At 39.3% G+C, this 22,989-nt stretch overlaps 1 protein-coding gene across 1 annotated transcript; it reads left to right on the top strand.

Moving 5' to 3' along the window:
• The first annotated feature begins 20,046 nt into the window (after positions 1-20,046).
• LOC131660952 (uncharacterized) lies at positions 20,047-20,925 on the top strand. The gene has a single exon (XM_058930326.1). It carries the CDS (start codon positions 20,047-20,049, stop codon positions 20,923-20,925), a length of 879 nt encoding a protein of 292 aa, XP_058786309.1.
• The last annotated feature ends 2,064 nt before the right edge of the window (positions 20,926-22,989 follow it).

Raw genomic sequence — 22,989 nt, 5'->3', positions numbered from 1 at the left:
AAACTCGCTGCGACGTACCCGAAAACATACTTTTTGCTGAAAAATCACGACGCTCTTCAAAATTCTGGGAATTTTCTTTGCATAATTGATCTTCGTCCCAAACATATGAAATGTCGAGAATAATGAGACGAAGCTACAATTAAAAAATGAGCCGAATCAGGCGAGCGGATTGTGAGATATGAATTTTTTTAGCGTCCAAAAACTGGCGGCTCAACACCATTTTTCATTGTAAAAACTCAGGTGATTTGCGAGTTTGAGGACCTTCTTCGTAGAATACATTGTTGAAACCAACAAGCGGAATGAAGTAGACCTCAAGATAGAACTTTTGGCATAGGTGTCGCTTCAAGACAGTAATCCAACCAGGAAATATGAATTTTTGAATATCCACAAGACAGTAGAGCGGTAAGACAGAATTTTTCAGAAACAATTAATTCCCGCCACTTTCCTTGATGAATTAGCTTTCGACTTGAACACGGAAGATGTAGAGAACATCAAAACAATCCTGGGATCGCGAGAATCAAGATCATAGTACCTTCCAGACGAGACTTGCAAATTTTCGTATTTTCACTGAATAAACAGAATTTCGCACCGCATTTCCCTGAAACCACGAGAGCTCTTTATTATTTTTTTTTCGATTTTCGCCTGACAAAATAAACGCCATCCATAACTTATAGCTCAAATAAATAGGGCAAATTTAGGGGTGCAACACTTGAGAATGTTTATTAGTCCAAGGGCCAGGATTTTTCCTAAGCCTAGCATGTAATATTCCAGTATCATTGGCAAGATTCTCATAGTAATCTGCAATATAATTAAGACTACCAAGAAACCTCTGTAATTGTTTCTTATCAATAATGATATCAGGAAACTTAGAAGCAAATTCAATACTTCTTTTAATATGAATAATAGTTCCTTGATCAATTTCATGGCCTAAAAATCTAATTTTAGTCTGAAATATTTTCATTTTAGGGGTGGATATAAATAATCCATTATTATGCTTAACTAAACCCTTAAATATTTTTAAATGTTTTATATGCTGATCTATAGTTTTAGAAAAAAACTAAAACATCATCAATGCAAACAATTATAAATTCCGTATAAGGAATAAAAATATCATTCATAATATTTTGGAATTCGGAAGGGGCGTTCTTTAGCCCAAAAGGGAGGACATTCCACTCGAAATGTCCAAAAGGCACAGTGAAGGTCGTTTTGTATTTATCAGTATTTAATCTATCTAATAAATCTTTTTTATTAGGAATAGGATATCTATTCCATTTTGTAACACCCCTCTAAACCCCGCGGAAAATTAACATTAAAATCAGAGTAAAACATGAAGAAGGGTATTACAACGCCAACAAAATAAACAAATATTCATGTCATGCCATAAAGGAACGATAAACCAAAAATTATTCAGGTAGCATGTTAACACAGCGGAATATTCTTAACAACTGAATAATCGAATATCTGGAGTCGAAGACTCATAATTCAACCATAAACCATAAACAAAACAGAAGTTTATCAGCCCATTCTAAAATAACGTTCCCGGTGTTACACGACCAGAGCATGACACAGACCCAACTGACTCTAACGAACTACTTGACGAGCTAATCCTCACCAAGTACACAAGCTACTCCTCAATCTGAAAAATAACAACAGTAAGGGTGAGTTTCATTCGCATTAACAAATGTTATAGGAATATGAACAATACAACTTCATCCATACATTATTCACCCAAATCAATTATATTCAGATAATATGGCAACACTCGTCAATTACAGTCATTCATACCAAAATACACACAAATTATAACATTGGACAACTTCCATTCATGTTACAATTATACACAACAACCTAATGTAATGCAACTAAATGCATGTGGTACCAAACATGGGATAACCCATCTCACCGATCCACCACCATAAAGATCCGGCTACTTCTCTCACCAATTCCACACAATGGGAATTAGCTACCGCTGTCCCACCACCATAAGGGATACAGCCCACAATATGATTATGAAATGCATGCATCACATACCGCATGCTAATCATCAATACCAAACAACTGAACAATCATAATCATCAACCGGTGCAATAACAATATAAACCACCACAACCAATTAAATCAAGTGTTTTAAATAAAAATTCGAGTCACAACTCAAAACACTATTTTATTGCGTAAATCGCTTAATTAGCTTCACTGTGCTCGAAACGGCACATCAAACGGACTAACAGTTAAAAAGTTATACATCGTTAAACTTTTAAAAAGTCCCAAACAGCAACAGCACGCGGCGCCAACTTGGTTCGCGGCGCGAACTGAGCGTTCCAAAAATCCTTGGCTCTCTGCCAAGCTATTCGCGGTGCAAACACCTGTACGCGACGCGAAACGAGAAAAAGTTACGCCTTCGCGGCGCTAACACAGGTACGCGGTGTGACCTGTGCGTATCACAACATCCTGGCATTCTGCCCACCTGTTTGCGGCGCCAACCCTGTGCACGCGGCGCGAACCGGCGATTTCAGAAACCCCAACCTGCAGAAAACATCATTCTATACATCCCAAATGCCCTCAAAATCATACCAGTACGAATCTCAGAAAATAAACCACACATACAACATAATTTGCACATTTACACATACTTCTAATCATGCTTAACATCATTATTCAACATCAATCATCATTCACAACATAAATTGAACCCAAGTCCTATAAACCCCAAAACCCCAAACCCGACATACAATCCAATTCGGAATCCTAACATACAAACTCTATTGAATCATTCATACAACCCATAATAGAGGTTAATGAGAAGAATTCCCCCTTACCTCGATGTCGAATTCTTGGATGCCCTTGCTCTTCACTCTTGCTCTTCTCCCAATTTCACGTTCAGCTCTTTTCTTCTCCCTTTTGGTTCTCTTTTCACAAAATCCTCCTCTTTTCTATTTTATGAAAATATAACCTTATTTTAGTAAAAGGCTTTGCAACTGACACACCCCCCAATTGCTACTTGCGACACTGGCCCATTAGCCTTATTAATCCATATTTCTCAAATAATTCAATTAATTCTATTATTTAATAAAAAAAATTAATTAAATTAAATAAAGAAATTTATGGGGTCTCCCCCACTAGAAAAGTTTTCGTCCTCGAAAACATACCTTAGGCAAAGAGTTCCGGGTAGGAGTCCTTCATCTGGCTCTCCAATTCCCATGTAACATTTCCACCGGCTGGTCCTCCCCAAGCTACTCTGACCAACGCTATCTCCTTTGCCACGCAATTGTTTCACCTTCCGATCTTCAATCCTCATAGGCAAAACTTCAACTGTCAGATTATCCTTTACCTGTACATCATCCACTTGGATCACATGCGACGGATCAGCAATGTATTTCCTCAACTGCGACACATGGAATACATCATGCATATTTGCAAGCGTCGGTGGCAACGCAATGCGATACGCCACATCTCCTACTCTTTCTGAAATCTGAAACGGACCAATAAAACATGGAGTCAAATTTCTTGACTTTAGTGCTCTACCAACACCAGTCGTAGGAGTAACTCTCATAAACACGTGATCCCCTTCTTGAAACTCAAGTGTTCTCCGTCTCTTGTCATGATAACTCTTCTGACGACTTTGAGAGGCCTTCATCTTCTCCTGAATCATCTTAATCTTTTCCGTCGTTTCTTGAACAATCTCTGGTCCAATCACCGCACTTTTGCCTGATTCGTACCAACATAAAGGCGTCCTACACCTCCGACCATACAAAGCTTCAAACGGAGCCATACCAATACTCGAGTGAAAACTATTATTGTAGGTAAATTCGATCAAGGGTAGATAACTATCCCAAGTACCACCTTTTTCTAACACACAAGCACGCAACAAATCTTCTAGCGATTGAATAGTTCTTTCTGTCTGTCCATCCGTCTGCGGATGATAAGCAGAACTCAATCTCAGCTTAGTACCCAGAGCCTTCTGCAAACCTTCCCAAAATTTGGATGTAAACCTTGGATCTCTATCTGACACGATACTCGAAGGAATACCATGTAAACTCACTATCTTCTCAATGTACAATTGAGCAAGCTTCTCCATCGGGTAATCCATCCTCATTGGTATAAAATGAGCAGACTTTGTCAACCTATCCACAATAACCCAAATGGCTTCATAGTTCTTCACCGTCTTCGGCAACCCAGAAACAAAATCCATAGATATACTATCCCACTTCCATTCTGGAATAAATAACGGTTGCATAGCTCCATATGGTTTCTGATGCTCAATCTTCGACTTCTGACAAGTCAAACAGGCATAGACAAATTCAGCTATTTCCTTTTTCATTCCAGGCCACCAAAACAGCTTCTTTAAATCATGATACATCTTGGTAGCACCAGGATGAATACTCAATCCACTACGATGTCCTTCTTCGAGAATACTCTTCCTCAATTCGGAAACATTAGGAACACAAACACGATTACCAAACCTTATAATACCATTCTCGTCGATTCTGAATTCACCTCCCTTGCCTTGGTTAATCAGAGTCAACTTATCCACCAACTCTACATCAGCTTTCTGACCCTCTCGAATCTCTTCCAGAATACCACTAGTCAGCTTCAGCATTCCCAACTTAACACTGACAGGAGTGTCTTCGCATACTGAACTCAAATCTCTGAATTGTTCAATTAAATCCAATTCTCTTACCATCAGCATAGACATATGCAAGGACTTCCTACTCAAAGCATCAGCAACCACGTTTGCTTTACTGGATGGTAATTCAGCCCAAAATCATAATCCTTAAGGAACTCTAACCACCTTCTTTACCTCATATTCAGCTCTTTTTGATCAAAGAGATACTTCAGACTCTTGTGATCACTAAACACTTCAAACCTCGAACCATACAGATAATGTCTCCACAATTTCAACACAAATACCACTGTTGCTAACTCTAAGTCATGAGTCGGATAGTTTCTCTCATGCACTTTGAGTTGTCTTGACGCATAAGCGACTACCTGTTGATTCTGCATTAGTACACCTCCTAATCCCAACAACGAAGCATCACAATATACAACAAAAGATTCCGCCAGATTCGGCAAAATCAAGATCGGCGCACTAGTCAACCTCTTCTTCAACTCTTAGAATCCTTCTTCACATTCCGAATCCCAGATGAATGCTTGACCCTTCCTAGTCAACTTAGTTAACAGCAACGCTAGCTTTGAAAAACCTTCAATGAACTTTCTATAGTAACCCGCAAGACCAAGGAAACTACGGATTTCGGAAACTGACTTCGGAGCTTCCCATTGAGACACTGCTTCTACTTTCGTTGGGTCAACGGAAATACCATCTTTAGAAATTACATGCCCAAGAAAGCTTACTTCACTTAGCCAGAACTCACACTTTGACAGTTTCGCATAGAGTTTCTTTTACTTCAGTAGTTCTAATACCACCCTTAGATGCTCTGCATGTTCTTCTTCACTCTTAGAATATATTAGAATATCATCGATAAATACCACCACAAACTGATCCAGGTAAGGATGGAAGATCCTATTCATATACTCCATGAAAACTCCCGGTGCATTAGTTACTCCAAATGGCATCACTGTATACTCGTAATGGCCATACCTTGTTCTAAATGCCGTTTTCTGAATATCGTCCGTCTTCACCCGAATCTGATGATATCCCGACCTCAAGTCAATTTTGCTGAACACACTCGCACCAACCAATTGATCCATCAAATCATCAATCCTCGGTAATGGATACCGATTCTTGATAGTAACTTTATTCAGCTGTCTATAATCCACACACAATCTCATAGAACCTTCTTTCTTCTTTACCAACAACACCGGCGCACCCCACGGCGACACACTAGGACGGATGAATTCTTTTTCCAGTAACTCTTCTAGCTAACTCTTCAACTCTGCTAGTTCAGATGCCGACATACGATACGGCGCCATCGACACCGGACTAGTTCCAGGAACTAACTCAATAGCAAATTCTACCTCCCTCTCTGGCGGTAACTCTCTTACATCTTCTGGAAAGACTTCTGGAAATTCACATACTACCGGTAAGTCACTACTCACCATTTTCTTCTTCACTTCCATGGATGCAATAAACATAAACACGACAGCCCCGTCCTTCATTGCTTCATCCACTTGTCTAGCAGTCACTGCTACACTCTCAACACCGACATCTTCCGGAAAAATAACCGTCTTCGTAAAACAGTTGATATGAATCCGATTAAATTGCAACCAATTCATACCCAGAATGACATCAAGTTGTTCCAACGGAAGGCACACTAAGTCCATTCCGAACTCTCTACCAAAAATATCAATTGGACAGTTCAAACAGGCAAACGAAGTAGTCACTGAACCCGACGCAGGAGTGTCAATGATCATACTTCCATGAATATCAGATATTTTCAAGTTCAGACGTTTAGCACAATCCAACGAAATAAACGAGTGAGTTGCTCCAGTATCTATTATTGCAATTAAAGGAGTGCCATGGATAAAACACGTACCTTTAATCAATCGATCCTCTGGAGTAGTCTCTGAACCTGATAAAGCGAAAACTTTACCCCCAGCTTGATTCTTCTTTGGCTTAGGACACTGTGGACTAATATGACCTTCTTCACCACAGTTATAACAAGTCACAGTTCTCCCCTTGCAGTCAACAACAATGTGGCCTGCTTTACCACACTTGTAGCACTTCTTCTCTTCGCTTTTGCACTCGTGAACACGATGTCCAGGTTCCCCACACTTAAAGCACTTAACAGGAGCACTAGAGTCTCCCCCACTAGGCTTCTTCCAACTCCCAGCTTTATAATTACCTCTACCATATGGTTTACCACGGTCCATAGGCTTCTTCCCTTTCTTGTCGACTAACTCGCGAGAGTGAGATGACTTCAGCTTGAGGTTATCCTCTTCACAGATCCTACTACAATCCACCAAATCTGTAAACCGACGAATCCTTTGGTACCTGATTCCCTGCTTAATTTCATCACGGAGACCATTCTCGAACTTGACACATTTCGAAAATCCGCTCGCTTCATCATTGTTATAGTGGACATAGTACTTGGCCAGCTCAACAAACTTTGAAGCATATTCCGGTACTGTCATGTTACCTTATGTCAGCTCCAAAAACTCAACTTCTTTCCTGCCCCGAACATCCTCAGGAAAGTACCTCCTCAGGAATTCTCGTCTGAATACAGCCCAAGTGATCGCTACACCTGCAGATTCAAGTTCATCCCTACTAGCCATCCACCAATCATCAGCTTCTTCAGACAGCATGTGAGTCCCATACCTCACCTTCAGATTTTCAGCACAATCGATCACTCTGAAGATCATTTCAATTTCCTTCAGCCACCTCTGAGCGCCTTCGGGATCGTGTGTGCCTTTGAACAACGGAGGATTGTTCCTCTGAAAACTGTTCAGACTCTGACTCAAACGACCGACTATGCTCTGATACCACTATTGTAACACCCCTCTAAACCCCGCAGAAAATTAACATTAAAATCAGAGTAAAACATGAAGAAGGGTATTACAACGCCAACAAAATAAACAAATATTCATGTCATGCCATAAAGGAACGATAAACCAAAAATTATTCAGGTAGCATGTTAACACAGCGGAATATTCTTAACAACTGAATAATCGAACATCTGGAGTCGAAGACTCATAATTCAACCATAAACCATAAACAAAACAGAAGTTTATCAGCCCATTCTAAAATAACGTTCCCGGTGTTACACGACCAGAGCATGACACAGACCCAACTGACTCTAACGAACTACTTGACGAGCTAATCCTCACCAAGTACACAAGCTACTCCTCAATCTGAAAAATAACAACAGTAAGGGTGAGTTTCATTCGCATTAACAAATGTTATAGGAATATGAACAATACAACTTCATCCATACATTATTCACCCAAATCAATTATATTCAGATAATATGGCAACACTCGTCAATTACAGTCATTCATACCAAAATACACACAAATTATAACATTGGACAACTTCCATTCATGTTACAATTATACACAACAACCTAATGTAATGCAACTAAATGCATGTGGTACCAAACATGGGATAACCCATCTCACCGATCCACCACCATAAAGATCCGGCTACTTCTCTCACCAATTCCACACAATGGGAATTAGCTACCGCTGTCCCACCACCATAAGGGATACAGCCCACAATATGATTATGAAATGCATGCATCACATACCGCATGCTAATCATCAATACCAAACAACTGAACAATCATAATCATCAACCGGTGCAATAACAATATAAACCACCACAACGAATTAAATCAAGTGTTTTAAATAAAAATTCGAGTCACAACTCAAAACACTATTTTATTGCGTAAATCGCTTAATTAGCTTCACTGTGCTCGAAACGGCACATCAAACGGACTAACAGTTAAAAAGTTATACATCGTTAAACTTTTAAAAAGTCCCAAACAGCAACAGCACGCGGCGCCAACTTGGTTCGCGGCGCGAACTGAGTGTTCCAAAAATCCTTGGCTCTCTGCCAAGCTATTCGCGGCGCAAACACCTGTACGCGATGCGAAACGAGAAAAAGTTACGCCTTCGCGGCGCCAACACAGGTACGCGGTGCGACCTGTGCGTATCACAACATCCTTGCATTCTGCCCACCTGTTCGCGGCGCCAACCCTGTGCACGCGGCGCGAACCGGCGATTTCAGAAACCCCAACCTGCAGAAAACAGCATTCTATACATCCCAAATGCCCTCAAAATCATACCAGTACGAATCTCAGAAAATAAACCACACATACAACATAATTTGCACATTTACACATACTTCTAATCATGCTTAACATCATTATTCAACACCAATCATCATTCACAACATAAATTGATCCCAAGTTCTATAAATCCCAAAACCCCAAACCCGACATACAATCCAATTCGGAATCCTAACATACAAACTCTATTGAATCATTCATACAACCCATAATAGAGGTTAATGAGAAGAATCCCCCCTTACCTCGATGTCGAATTCTTGGATGCCCTTGCTCTTCACTCTTGCTCTTCTCCCAATTTCACGTTTAGCTCTTTTCTTCTCCCTTTTGGTTCTCTTTTCACAAAATCCTCCTCTTTTCTATTTTATGAAAATATAACCTTATTTTAGTAAAATGCTTTGCAACTGACACACCCCCCAATTGCTACTTGCGACACTGGCCCATTAGCCTTATTAATCCATATTTCTCAAATAATTCAATTAATTCTATTATTTAATAAAAAAAATTAATTAAATTAAATAAAGAAATTTATGGGGTGTTACACATTTCAACACCTTATTAAGGGGTTTATAATTGATAACAAGTCTAGGGACGCCACGTTCTCTTTCAACAGCATTATTGATTTTGATTAACATAAAAAGATCCAAGGAGATTTTGATTTTCTAATTAAACCTTTCTCTAAAATAGAATTTATTTCTTCTCTGCATAGGTTTAAATACTCATGATTCATTTGGGCTGGTCTGGCCTTAGTGGGAATCTGACTTTCATTAAAGTCATCAAGATAAGGTAAAGAAATAACATGTTTCTTTCTATCCCAAAAAGCATTTGGTAAATCATTGCACACTTCATTTTTAAATTGTTTCTCAATCAATTTGATTTATTCTTTTATCTCATTTTTATTAAGTTGTTCATTAATATTTAATAAACTAACTTCCTCTTTAAGAAAACCTAATTGTTTTTCTTTATTTAAGAGAATACTATTAACCTTATTAAGCATTTTAATATGAGGGTCAGTAAGAAATTCAAAAGTGACAATTTTACCGTTAATCATGGTAGTAATGCATCTAGTGTCAACATTAATTAAAGGCATGGTGCTATTTAAAAAAGGAGTTTCAAGAATAACTCTATGAGTCATGTTTTTAACTAAGATGAAATGGGTAGGTAAACAAATATCTTGATTGCAAACGTATGTATTAGGTAATTTATAATTAACCGTTAATTTGTCACCACTAGCATGAGCAAGGGTTTGAGTGGTTTTGGTATGATACTTGGTAGGAACAATTCCTTCCTGCAGATAATTAAGCTCAGCGCCATTATCAATAAGGGCGACTTCATTTTCTAAAACAAACATTCTGTTAATAACTGAAGTTATTCTAACAAACCATTTTTGAGAAATTACTCTGTCAATAAGAGTGAGAAATCTATCATGAGTAGAAGGACTGCTAGTAGAAGATATTTCTTCAACTTTAAGGTTACCTGTTTCAAGTAAGGACACCCTTTGAGATAATTTTTTATTATCTTTCTTTATATGAGTAATTTTATATTTCAAAATATTAACTTCTTCTTGTCTTCAGCTTCCTTAGCATTTGTGTCTTCTTCTTCTTATTTAGCTTTTAGAAGCTTCTCCTCTTCAACATCTTGAAGAGCCTTAAGTCTAGCTTCTTCAGCTGCTTTGGCTTCAGCTGCTTTTTGCTTAGCAGCAAGTAGGTTGTAGAGTCTGATCCTTTATTTTTCTTTTTCTTCTTCTTCTTTCTCTTTCACAATCTGAACATTCACAACCTTTGATGCATGTGAGAAACTCATAAATTTCTTAAACTCAGATGTTATCCATTTCTAGAAATTCTTCAAATAGATGTCCAGAGCTTGATGATCAGTGCTAGTGTTATCTTCTCCTTTGACCTTTGCAATCCTTTTCTTAGCATTTCTCTAAAACATATTAATGAACTCATCCAAGGTTTTTGGGAATTATGGAAGGAGTTGGTTGATATATGATCAAAGGCAGAGTTGTTTTAGGTGTTAGGATTTCAGCTATTTGATCAGTCATATTAAGAAGTTCAAAAGTTGAGTAAGATTCGGATATGGATATTTGAAGAGGTTTAAAAGATGATGGTTCAGAGGTGGTTATTTGTTCAGAAGGATTTCTATTAAGGATTTCAGAATAGACAAATTCAAGCACATTCTCAAAGTGAGGAGATGGAAGATTAGAATGTGACAAAAATAGTAACTCATTGTTCATTGAACCTTGAGGTGTGAATATAGTTTCAAACATGGTTTGGGAGATGGTACGATAGATAACTTCAGAAATTGGAGTGAGCACAGGTGTTGCGAAGGTCTGAAGGGATGATGATAAAAAAGGAGTAGTTAAAGATGGATTTGAAACTGTTTCTGGATTATATGTCATAGACATCGATATAATAGTTTGTTTAGAAATAGTTATTGAGATTGTGGATAAGGTAGGAAGAATTTTAAGATGAGGAAAAGATATTTCATTATATTTTCAACGACTTCTATTTCTTCTCTTAATTGAGAAGTTGAAGGTCTAGTTAATTGACTAGGAGCAGAGTAAAACTCATTTATAGAATTCACAGAATTTCTTCCAGACATAGATCTAGGTATTCTAAAAATTTAGAGCTAAAGTTTATCTCTAAATCTCCTTCACTAAACTAGATTATTTAGGGATATGTTCCGGTTCAATGGCCTGAGGAAGATTCCAGGTTTCTGGAAAATTAATTCCATCCCATTTTAGCAACCTATTAGTTGCAATATTAGATGTTAGCAAACTAGTTTGAACTAAAGTAGTAGTTCCTGGAAACAATATTTGTTTAGCTTTAGGGTTTAAAGTGGTAAGAACTTTGTAATAAACCCTATAACATATAATCATAATTTTACTACCGCGTTTGAAATTGTAACCATTGGTATGAATGGTTAGAGCATCTAATAAATTTTTATCAGACATGGACAAGCTTATATTGGGAGAGACATCAAAATAAACTGGTCCATGACACAAACTTGTCTCAATTAAAGCAGCTAAAGATTGTTTACAATCTTTACATCTATCATCTCTGATATATCACGGGAAGCTAGTATTTAATCCTAGGAAAGTCAAAGGTTTAACAACAACTTGTATTAAACCAACATGGATATAATTATAATTTTTAAAAGGAAGTAAATCCTTTTTTGTTAAAAGTTTGATTGTCGGAGTACTTTCAGAAATTTAAATAGTTTGTTCTAAATTTTTTACAGCAAAACGAGATAATATATCTATTTTGCCAAATTTATAAATTTGATTTGAAGATCTTCCATATTTATTTTCCAAATGCAATAAAAGAAAGTCAAATTAATTTAACCAATGAATTTTATTTTATATTTAAAAAATAATAAATTAGTACCTACATTTTTTGTATATATAAAAATTTTAAATGAATACTTTTTTTTTGATATAAACATAATTTTTGTTTTGCATTATTTACAAAAATATTGCTCAGTATGTTGATGTTACTGTTATTATGAACTATTATGAATCAGTGAAAAATTTTTATATTTATTAACAATATAAATAATAAAAAACACATTTATGTTACTGATAGGTAGTAGTAGTCTAATGTTATATCTAATTTATTAATAATATTCATTGTGATTTATATCTGGTTATATTAAATACATTGAAAAGATTTAAATATTTTATTTAACATAAGAAAGATAATGACATAACAAATGATAGGTGCTAGTAGGGATAACATTAGGTAAGGTATGGATAAGGTACTATAGTATCCGTTTCCATACCTACAGTTTGAAAAATCCCCGTACTCGAGCACATATCCGCGTGAGCACCAACATTTGAGCCTGTTCCCGTGCCCTATGGGTACCTAAGTACCTATAGCCATTTACCTGCATTTCTATTAAAAACTCATGATCAATTATAATTTATCATGTGATTTTAAGTTTTTTTTAACAACATTCATAAAAAAATTAAAGATGTTATTGTTGAGTTAAGAAATTAACAAACGTTTGTATTAAAATGCGTATAAATCTAATAGTGATGTATTTAACAAAATTGATAAGCATATATGTATATAATAATAATAAATATAAAAATATACATTATGCGGGTATGAGGCCGGGTGGAACCTAAGGTACCCGTGCCCGCGCTCATACTCGTTTATTTTAGTGGGTAATTATCCGTGCCCATTTTACGGGTTTTTACCCTACTCATTAATGATAATTTTTACGGGTGCCCATTGGGATGAGTCCAATTGCCATCCCTAGATGCTAGGTTCGGATAGAAAACTTGATACTAATATTTTGAATTGTATAAATTAAAATTAGTGATAACTGACACACATTTTTGTATTTTCATGTATATTAATTTTTAAAAAAATATTATATCTTAAATTAAAAATATTAGTAACATTAATAATTAAAACAAAACACACTTTTTTCCATATTTGAACTCATAGATTGTTTTAAGTATATAAACAATAATATAAATATGCCTTAAAAAACTAAATATATTTGGAGCATAAATATAGTTTTTCCATATATACAAATATTTAGATCAACCCTATATTTTCCGCATGTAAATATTAAATAACAATATAATATTTAAAAATATTATTTAGTTGTATAAATAAATATTAATACCATAAATAAATACATTTTACTCGTGTTCGAATCTATACAATTCTGATATGGATACCTGTGCGTTCGTACGGGTACTGGTGTGTTACGCGCATATGTTTCTTAAATGTAATATGAATGAAAAAACTAAAAGACAAAATTATTTAACCATGAAAGTTCAATATTTGAGTTTAATGATTATGCACTGACAGTATAAAAAAGTTTTACACTGTCATCCAATTAGAATATAATGTTCTGCCATGTCATACAAGTTTTTTTAAATTTTCAGTCTGACTTGTCCTTATTCATGATCGTCATTGGTTGACAGTGTAAAACTATTTTACACTATCAGTGCGTATCCTTTTTTTCCTTAATATTTTTAAAAGTAAGACATATTTTTATTTATATTTGAAGCATAAATATAATATTTTCAAATATACCAATATTTGGATCAAAAAATTATTTTCCGTTTATAAATATTATTATTTGTATTTTCATTCATCTGAATTTTTTAATTTATAAAGTATTTATTATTATAAAATTCAACAAAAGCATCATTAGTTATTTCATTATTTCACTTTTTGCCTAAGTTTATGTTATCAGAAACGAAACATTTCCTTACCGTGCACAACCGATCAATCCATGCCTTTCACATCGCCAAAATCATATGTCATCCAAAAACGTGAAACCCCTTTAGATAGTCACATTCAGTGTAAACATTTATAACTATGACATGAAAACATCCAGAACATGTAAATTAGTCGGGGTATGACATGTAAACATTTATAACTATGAAAATCAATAGCAAACTCTAACTCTCAACTGAAAAGTAAATATACCAATAGAAAGAATATAAAACTTAAATTAAAACACAAAAAAACAAAACCTAAATCACAACAAAACACCGTCTACGGTAACCATTACGAAAAAGAATGTAAAACACAAAAAAAAAAAAGGAAGAAGGAAGAAGGAAGAAGAAGAAGAATAAGAGGTAGTGAGATTTAACTACAAATCATACTACTTAAATAATAGTGTATGATCTTCTTTTCTATATTTTCAAGATAAATCTGTTCAATTAAAAATAATTTTTAATATGTTATTATTAATTAATTGCGACATTGGAATTTTTTCTTTATTGTTATAGATTGCATGATAACATTATAAGATAATAGATGATTTATTATAAACCAATAATCAATAATTTAATTACAAATAAATATTAAATAGAAGACGAAAATTGAGATGATAAAACCTACAAAGAAATCTCTTTTTCTTTATGTAAATTCTTATTTCTATTGCTACACGTGAGGAAGCAATTTCTTCACCATTCAACATATAAATAATAACAAATAATAAAAATTATTTCTTCAACATTCAACATATAAATAACTTATGAGTAAATAAAAATAAAGAAAAAAAGAGATAATATATCATAACAGAAAGAAGAAACGAACAAAACTATAAAAAAATTAGTATAGTTAAATGTTAAAAAATATTTTTTTTATAGTCGGGGTCTGAGCAATCCGCGTGCAGTTCCGAATTTGAAAAAGCTGGCTCAGCAGCATCGCCCGAATATTATTTTTCTGTCTGAAACATTGGCTAGCAGTCGTAGGTTGGAAACTATTCGTGTTACGCTGAAATTTGAAGCTTGTTTGTCTATTGATGTGGAGGGAAGGAGTGGTGGCTTAGCAGTCCTATGGAGGCATACAGGTTCTTGCAGTGTGAGAAATTTCTCAAGAAATTTCATTAATCTTGTTATAAAGGATGAGAACCATGGTGATTGGCGGTTGTCGTGTTACTATGGTTTCCCCGAGAGAAATAGGAGAAAGATGGCTTGGGATATGCTGCGGGATATTCGTAATATGTCGCACTTACCGTGGTGCATTATCGATGACTTTAATGACCTTTTGTCGCAAGAGGATAAGCGAGGGATTTACACTCATCCTAAATGGCTTTGTACGAGTTTTTGGCAAGTTGTGAATGATTGTGATCTGATAGATATTGCTCTAGAAGGATACCAATATACGTGGGTTAAAAGTCGAGGCTCAGCGCATATGGTTGAGGAAAGGTTAGATCGGGCTATGGCGACGTCGGAGTGGTTGGACTTATTCCCGCATGTTTCTCTGAAAAATCTCATAGCTGCCCATTCCGACCACAATCCTATTTTATTATCCTGTGATATTCTGTAGAGTTGCACCTATAGGAGGAAGTTTCGCTTCGAGAATAGCTGGTTGCAGGAACCGGATATTGATGAAGTTGTTCATGTGGGGTGGCTGCACGGAGGGAACATTAATGTGGAGGGGAGGTTAGTTAACTGTGCTGATAATTTGGAAGTGTGGAGTAGAAATAGGAGAAGGAGTTTGAGGAGTGATCTTGACCGTTATCATGCTACGATGGATCTGTATAGAGGGGAGAATGATGAACTAGCGGGAAAAAGATTTCTTGAGGCCCAGGCTGACTATAATAAAGCTCTTCTTAAAGAGGATTTATATTGGCGGCAGCGCGCTAAAATGCATTGGTTGCGTAATGGCGACATGAACACCAAGTTCTTTCACCAATCTGCTACTGCAAGAAAGAAATTTAAAAGGATAGATGTGTTACAAAATGATGATGGCAGCGAAATGAGAGAGCAAGCCTCCCTCTGTGACATTGCCAAGAATTATTTTGAAGAATTATTCCGTGCTGGCTTTGGAAACTATGATCCGGTTCTTAGCTTGATTCAACACAAGATTACCGAAGCCGATAACACTCAGTTGCTCCAACCTTTATCTATGCTGGAAGTTAAGACTGCCCTCTTTGATATGCACCCTGACAAGTCTCCGGGACCGGATGGATTCAATCATGCATTCTTTCAAGAGTACTGGGAAGTTTGTGGGGAGGATATATACCACGCAGCTTTGGTTTGGCTTGATCGAGGTTTCTGTCCACCTTCGCTAAATGATACTAATATTTGCCTAATTCCTAAGAGTACTAATCCAAGTACTATGAAAGAATTTAGGCCCATCTCACTTTGTAATGTGATTTATAAGATTGTTTAAAAAGCCTTGGCTAATAGACTCAAAAAAATGTTGGATAAGTGTGTGTCTGAAGAACAATCGGCTTTTGTGGAAGGTAGATCTATCTTACATAATGCGATGATTGCTTCCGAAATCATCCATCATCTCAAGAGGAAGACGAGTGGTAGGAAAGCGTCGTTGGCTATAAAGATTGATATTAGTAAGGATTACGATAGGGTGGACTGGGGCTTCTTGAAGGGGATGTTGATGAGATTGGGTTTTGCGGATAAATGGATCCACTGGATTATGATGTGCGTTACTTCGGTGAACTATTCTGTACTTGTAAACACTGACAGCGTTGGACCTATAGAACCAGGTAGAGGCTTGAGGCAAGGAGACCCACTGTCTCCTTATCTCTTTATTATTTTATCAGAAGGTCTTACTACCCTTATTAAGAGTTCCGTGGCCAGGGGCGATATCCATGGCATCCAAGTTTGCAGAGGGGCACCCAATGTGTCCCATCTGCTTTTTGCTGACGATTGTTTTTTATTTTGCAGGGCCAATCTATCTGAAGTTCATCATATCATGAAGATTCTTGATTTATATGCTAAGGCGGCTGGTCAGGAGATTAATCTGACAAAGTCGGAGGTGTTCTTTAGTAGTAACCTGAGCATTCCCGCGCAAGAGGATCTTGCTAAAGGTTATAGGTGTTTGTCATGAGTTAGGTACCGGAAACTATCTGGGGCTTCCTTCTTTGATAGGTAGGAGTAAAAAGGCAACCTTTTCCTTCATTAAGGACCGCATCTGGAAACGTATTAATTCATGGAGAGGAAGGTCTTTATCCAGAGCTGGTAAAGAAACTATGATAAAGTCGGTTCTCCAGGCAGTTCCAGCCTATATTATGAGTATCTTTCTTATTCTGGATGTTGTGATCAACGACATTGAGAGAATGATTAATTCCTTCTGGTGGGGAGGTGGTTTGAATAGTTAGGGGATCAGGTGGATAGCGTGGGACAAACTGACATGTCCTAATGCAGAAGGTGGTTTGGGATTCCGGGACTTTAAAGCTTTTAATATGGCTATGGTTGCCAAACAAGGCTGGTTTCTCATGTCTAACCCTGCAGCTCTTGTGTCCAGAATATTCAAAGCAAGGTACTTTCCGAGAACGTCTTTTTTGATGCTACCCTTGGTTACAATCCTAGCTTTGTTTGGAGAAGTGTTTGAAGGCTCGAGAGGTTCTCTCTTTAGGTTGCAGGTGGAGTATTGGGGATGGGAGCAACATAAAAGTTATGAATGAACCGTGGATCCGTGGTGCTCGTGAGGGTTGCTTGAGTGGACCTCAAAGGCACGAAGTCTATACCATTATTGTTAAAGATTTGTTGTTGCCTAATGTTAAACAGTGGAATATGAGGGTTCTTCGTGAGGTCTTTGATCCTCCAGTAATTAAAGATATTTTGCAAGTCCCTCTTTTGGAAGATGTTATGATGGACCGATTGGTTTGGAAGGAAGAACATCATGGGTCTTATAGTGTCAGATCGGGGTATCGTATCTGGGTGAAGGAGAGGAACAGAAACAGTAGGGTGACCGAAAATGGTAATTGGAATAGCTTATGGGGGATTGTAGCACCGGCTAGAGTTAAACATCTTCTTTGGAGAATTTGTAGGGATTGCCTTCCGACGAGATTGCGTCTCCGTATTCATCATGTTCCTTATGTTCCTAATTGTCCGCCTTGTGATAGTAATTACGAAGATGATTGACATGTTTTTTTTGCGTGCCCGGATGTGATTTCCTCTTGGCGGGCAGCAGGTTTGTTTAATGTTATATCTCCCCGTCTCCACTCTTTTCAGGATGCTAAATCTATAATCTTTGATATTTGTTGCAAGGAAGACATAAATACTGCAGGTAGAGTTGCGGTTATGATAGAGGGATTGTGGAAGAATAGGAATGATTGGTTATGGAACAAGGAGAAGGAAGAAGCTTCTAAGCTTGGTTGGCTCTCCTTTCACAAATGGCAAGAATGGTATTCAGCCCAACAAGTTCGTCAGACTACCGTTACTCCTGAGAACTCGTTACATTGGAGCCTACCACCAAGTGGTACCTTTAAGTGTAATGTGGATGCGGGTTTTAGTCGGATTTTAGGGACAACAAACCGTGGTTGGTGTCTTCGTGATGATCACGGGGACTTTGTAGTTGCCGGTACGGCTTGGGACGGTGGAACCTTTTCCATCCTTGAAGCGGAGGCCTTGGCCCTCAAGGAAGCTATTCGAGGGGTTATAAACTTGCACTTTTCTCATGTTATTTTTTAGAGTGATTCTCAGTTGCTTGTTCATGGTCTTAAGTCAAATTCTTGTGGTAATTCCGATTTTAATGTTATTATTGACTCTATTAAGTTGTTACTTTTAGATTTTCTTAACTTTGAGGTTAAGTTTGTAAAGCGTCAAGCGAATTTGGTTGCCCATACCTTAGCTAAGGCGGCCAATTCTTGGACTCGACGCATGTTGCTTGATGAAATTCCTCTTTGTATCTCCTCTTATTTGATTAATGAAAGTTAAGTTTGTCTTTGTCAAAAAAACATTTAATAATGAAAAATACCTTAATTTTATTTGCAAATCCTTCCTCCTTAATATGTTGATTCTCCTCTTAATCACAAAACCTACAAGTGTATCCAAATTCAAATTAACATTTAAAACAGTATCAAAGAAAGTTAATATATAGCTAGCCACCATAGAAGAAAACAATAATAACATTAAGCATTGAAAAAAGAAGAAGAATTAATATCATAACTGGAAAGTCAAGTTAGATACATTCAAAGAGTAAGCATTTTGCTAGAAGAAATGAATATAGAAGAATTAATAGAATATGAAATGATTTGTAAAATTTATGAACAACGAATGATAGAAGAAGTTAATGAATTAGTGGAATTATAGGTGGTTTATGGATGACGGAAGAAGTTAATGAAGTCGTGGATTTAAAGGTGGTTTTTGTAAGTGGGAAAAATTTGTGGGAAAAATTAATTAGCTATTATTATTATTCTGGACTGGGCCAAGATTCGGCCCAATCTACTTTCGGCCCACTTAACCTTGGGGGTCCAAACCATCCCATGGCTCACAAAGAGCAAACAGTGCTCGTCTAATCCGTGCCCGGCTTAAGTGCCCCCCACGAAATATCTGGCGCTCGGCACAACGCTCCCCGCGAGCACCCTCTCTGCCGAGGACCCTACTCCTTGTAGGGCTCCTTCATATCAAACCCCCCCAAATAATGCGGAGTCCACGTGGTCCCTAAAAGATCGCGTCTCCCTTAAACTCCGGAGTGGTTGACCAGGACGGAGGGCACTCACGCATCTCCGATATTTCTGCTTAGGAAACCTGGCAGTCTCCTAGTTGGGCCTGGAAATCCAGCCCAGTAGCGAGATCATGGCCCAGCGCTGGGGGCTATAAATACCCTCTTTCACTAGAGGGTCAGGTATTCAATCTCTTCTAACCTTTAGCTCGTACTTGCACTCCTTTGCTCGTTTTCTTACTTTGACATCGGAGTACCTTGCAGGTACACCCCCCTTCACTTCTCAAAGATCCAACTCCGAGCAGGCCTTGACGATCCTTCTGATCAGGTACGATTAGTGGTGCCGTCTGTGGGAATCAAGCTTCCCCTTCTTTAACAATCAAAGATCAAAGCAAATTCATCTTGCGATCATCATGGCCGGCAACAACAACAACCGAACTCCTGATCCCTTCCAACTCGATCCCCTCATTCACGCTGCCACAGTTGACGGGCAGAATCGACACCGACGGGAAGGACAACAGCCCACTGCTGACGGGCAAGGGAGGCCAAGGCACAAAATCTCCCAACCCAACAGGAATGAGCAAGCTCAAGTCCAGAACCACCGGAACGAGCAAGCTCAAAACAACAGGAACGAGCAAACTCTAAATAACAGGAACGAGCTAGCTCAAGTCCAGAACAATGAAGCTGACTCTAGAGACGGGCAACCCGCCTCTTCCTTCACTCATACCTCCCAGAGGCAAGAGACCCAGTACGAGGATGACCAAGAGCAAGTCGATGTCCCCGAGGATGTAGACCCCACAGCCATCCTTTTACTCGCGGCCCTCAAAAAGACCAACCGCCTCATCCAGCAACAAAGTGAGCGAGTTGACAGGCTAGAAAGGAAGCGACGATCACAATCTCCCCCGCGAAGGCATTATCGACCGTGTTCCTCCTCGTCCTCTCGCTCCCCACCAAGGAGGTATCGCCGACGTTCACCCTCATCTTCACGCTCTCCGCCCAAGAGGTACCGTCGCCAAAGGTCCTACTCGCGCTCCCCTCGGCGAAAGATCAGGAAGAACCAGAAACCCGAGGTGGCAGAAACTGGAAGCCTCTCCCCCGAACAAGATCATCGGGGCCCCGCCAAGACCATGGTGAAAGCCCGCGAACATTACCCTCCCGAGGAAAATCGCAAGGCTTCTGGAAAACCACAAGTAAAACCTCGGCGAAAACACAGCAACCGCGGAAGGCACTTAACTTCCCCCGGACCAAGCGACGAGGAAGACTTCTGCAACCCTTTGTCAATGGAGATCTGACGAGCCCGCCTGCCTCGGGGAATGGAGAAACCCCCGACCCTGGACCTCTACGACGGGACCACAGACCCTGACGATCATATTCGGAGCATCGAAGCCGTGATGGACTACCACGTGGTCCGAGGATCTATCAAATGTCGGATCTTTCCGACCACACTCAGAAAAGGAGCGATGACCTGGTACAGAAACCTTCCTCCCAACTCCATCCACTCCTGGGCAGAACTCAAGAAGCTCTTCTCCAACCACTTCACGGCCTCTCGCGACAACCAAAGTCCGAAACGACCCTCGAAGCTGTGATCTAAGGTACCGAAGAGCCTCTCCAAGAATATCTCGACAAGTTCAACAAAGAGGCCGTCCAGTTGCAAACAACGGGCCATATGAAGAGATACCTCTTGGAACGAGGACTCCTCCCCGGGAGCAACTTCAAGAAGGCCATCAAAATTGAGAAGGTGCGCACCATGGGCGCCCTCCTCCTCAAAGCCCAAGCCTACATTTCTTTCGAGGAAGGCGAAGCGGCTGTAAAGAAAGCCTCAAGAGGCAACGACATTGCCCGCAGCTCGAGCCAAGACTATTCTCTTTCGCGCCGAGGCCACGAAAAAAGAAAAGATGACAGGCCCCGCGACACGAAGGAACATAGAGGACCAGCTGGTCGTTTCAATGACTACACCCCCCTAAACGTTTCACGCGAACGTATTCTGGCTGAATGCAAGAGCACCGAATTCAAAAACTCCAACGTCAGGCCCCCGAGGCCAAATCCCACCAGGCGGGGGACTGACAAGTCCAAATACTGCAAGTATCACAAGAGCCTTGGGCACCTGACCGACGAATGCATACACCTCAAAGATGCCATCGAGACTCTGATTAAGGAAGGTCGCCTTTCTAAATATAGGAAGAAGGGAGAATCTTCCAGGAGAGAAGGTCCAAGGAGCTCTGACGAGGACAATTCACCGGACGATAGACCACTGCAGGTTGCTCTATCCGTCACCCTGCCAGAAGACTTCATACCCTCGGTCGGAGTAACCTCCGCTCTGAGCCCATGGGAAGGATTCTCGACCGCCATGGTCATCTCAAACGGTGGAGATCCAGGCTCTCTCACGATCACCTCGATAAAGAGAAAGTTTGACGAGCTCATCAGTGCCAATTCAGACCTCGGTCCAACCCTCTAGAAGTTCAAGGGAAAATCAGACCCGATAACCTTCTACCTCGAAGAACTCCCCAGCGGAGCCCCAAACGCCACGATCCCCCTACTCGTTCGAGCAAGGATGGCTAATTTTGACGTCCGGCTCATCCTGATCGACGAGGGGAGCTCGGTCGACATTATGTACTCCCATCTTTTCAAAACCCTCAAGCTGGACGACTCTCACCTCACTCCATACGTAGGTTCCGACCTCAAGGGCTTCAACGGAACCACCACCAAAGCCTGGGATTACGTCGAGCTGATCGTCACTTTCGGGGAAGGAGAAACTTCCAGACAAGTCAAGACACGATTCTTGGTGATCGACTGCAAGACTCTCTACAACTGCATCATCGGACAACCCACTCTAGCCAAACTCACGGATGTCCCCTCAACCGTGCACCTCAAGATGAAGTTCTACACAAAAAGGGGACGAGTAGCCACCATCAACGCCGGCATCGAAGCATCCAGAAGGATATTCGACGCATCGATGAAAGGACTACAGCTGATCACCCCTCCTTCTAGCGCCAACAAGAAACCAAGAGCCGAAGACAAGCCAGCTCGGGAAGACCTTCAGCAACCTACCAATGTCAGCTCAGTCGACCTCGACGCCCGCTTTACGAAGGAAGAACTGAAGAACGGCGATGAGCCGCAACCGAGGACAGCCCACCCCGTCCGACCAGTTCGAGACGGCGACTTTGAGCTCGTCCCACTGGGCGATAACCCTAACAAGGCAGTGAAGATTGGCAAAGACATCCCGAATCTGCCGAGGAAACAACTCGTGGCTTGCCTTCGAGCCAACGCCGACCTGTTCGCATGGAGCGCAGTTGAGATGCCCGGACTTGACCCTGAGGTCGCCTGTCACCACCTCTCCATTGATCCATCCGCAAAGG

This window comes from Vicia villosa, linkage group LG1, assembly GCF_029867415.1.
Source record: "Vicia villosa cultivar HV-30 ecotype Madison, WI linkage group LG1, Vvil1.0, whole genome shotgun sequence".
In the NCBI taxonomy this organism is placed as follows: Eukaryota; Viridiplantae; Streptophyta; class Magnoliopsida; order Fabales; family Fabaceae; genus Vicia; species Vicia villosa.
This window is presented reverse-complemented; position numbering and strand designations above follow the sequence as displayed.

Excerpts from the sequence above, each read along its gene's own strand:
- LOC131660952 (XM_058930326.1), top strand. The coding sequence starts at position 20,047 with ATGGCCGGCAACAACAACAACCGAACTCCTGATCCCTTCCAACTCGAT.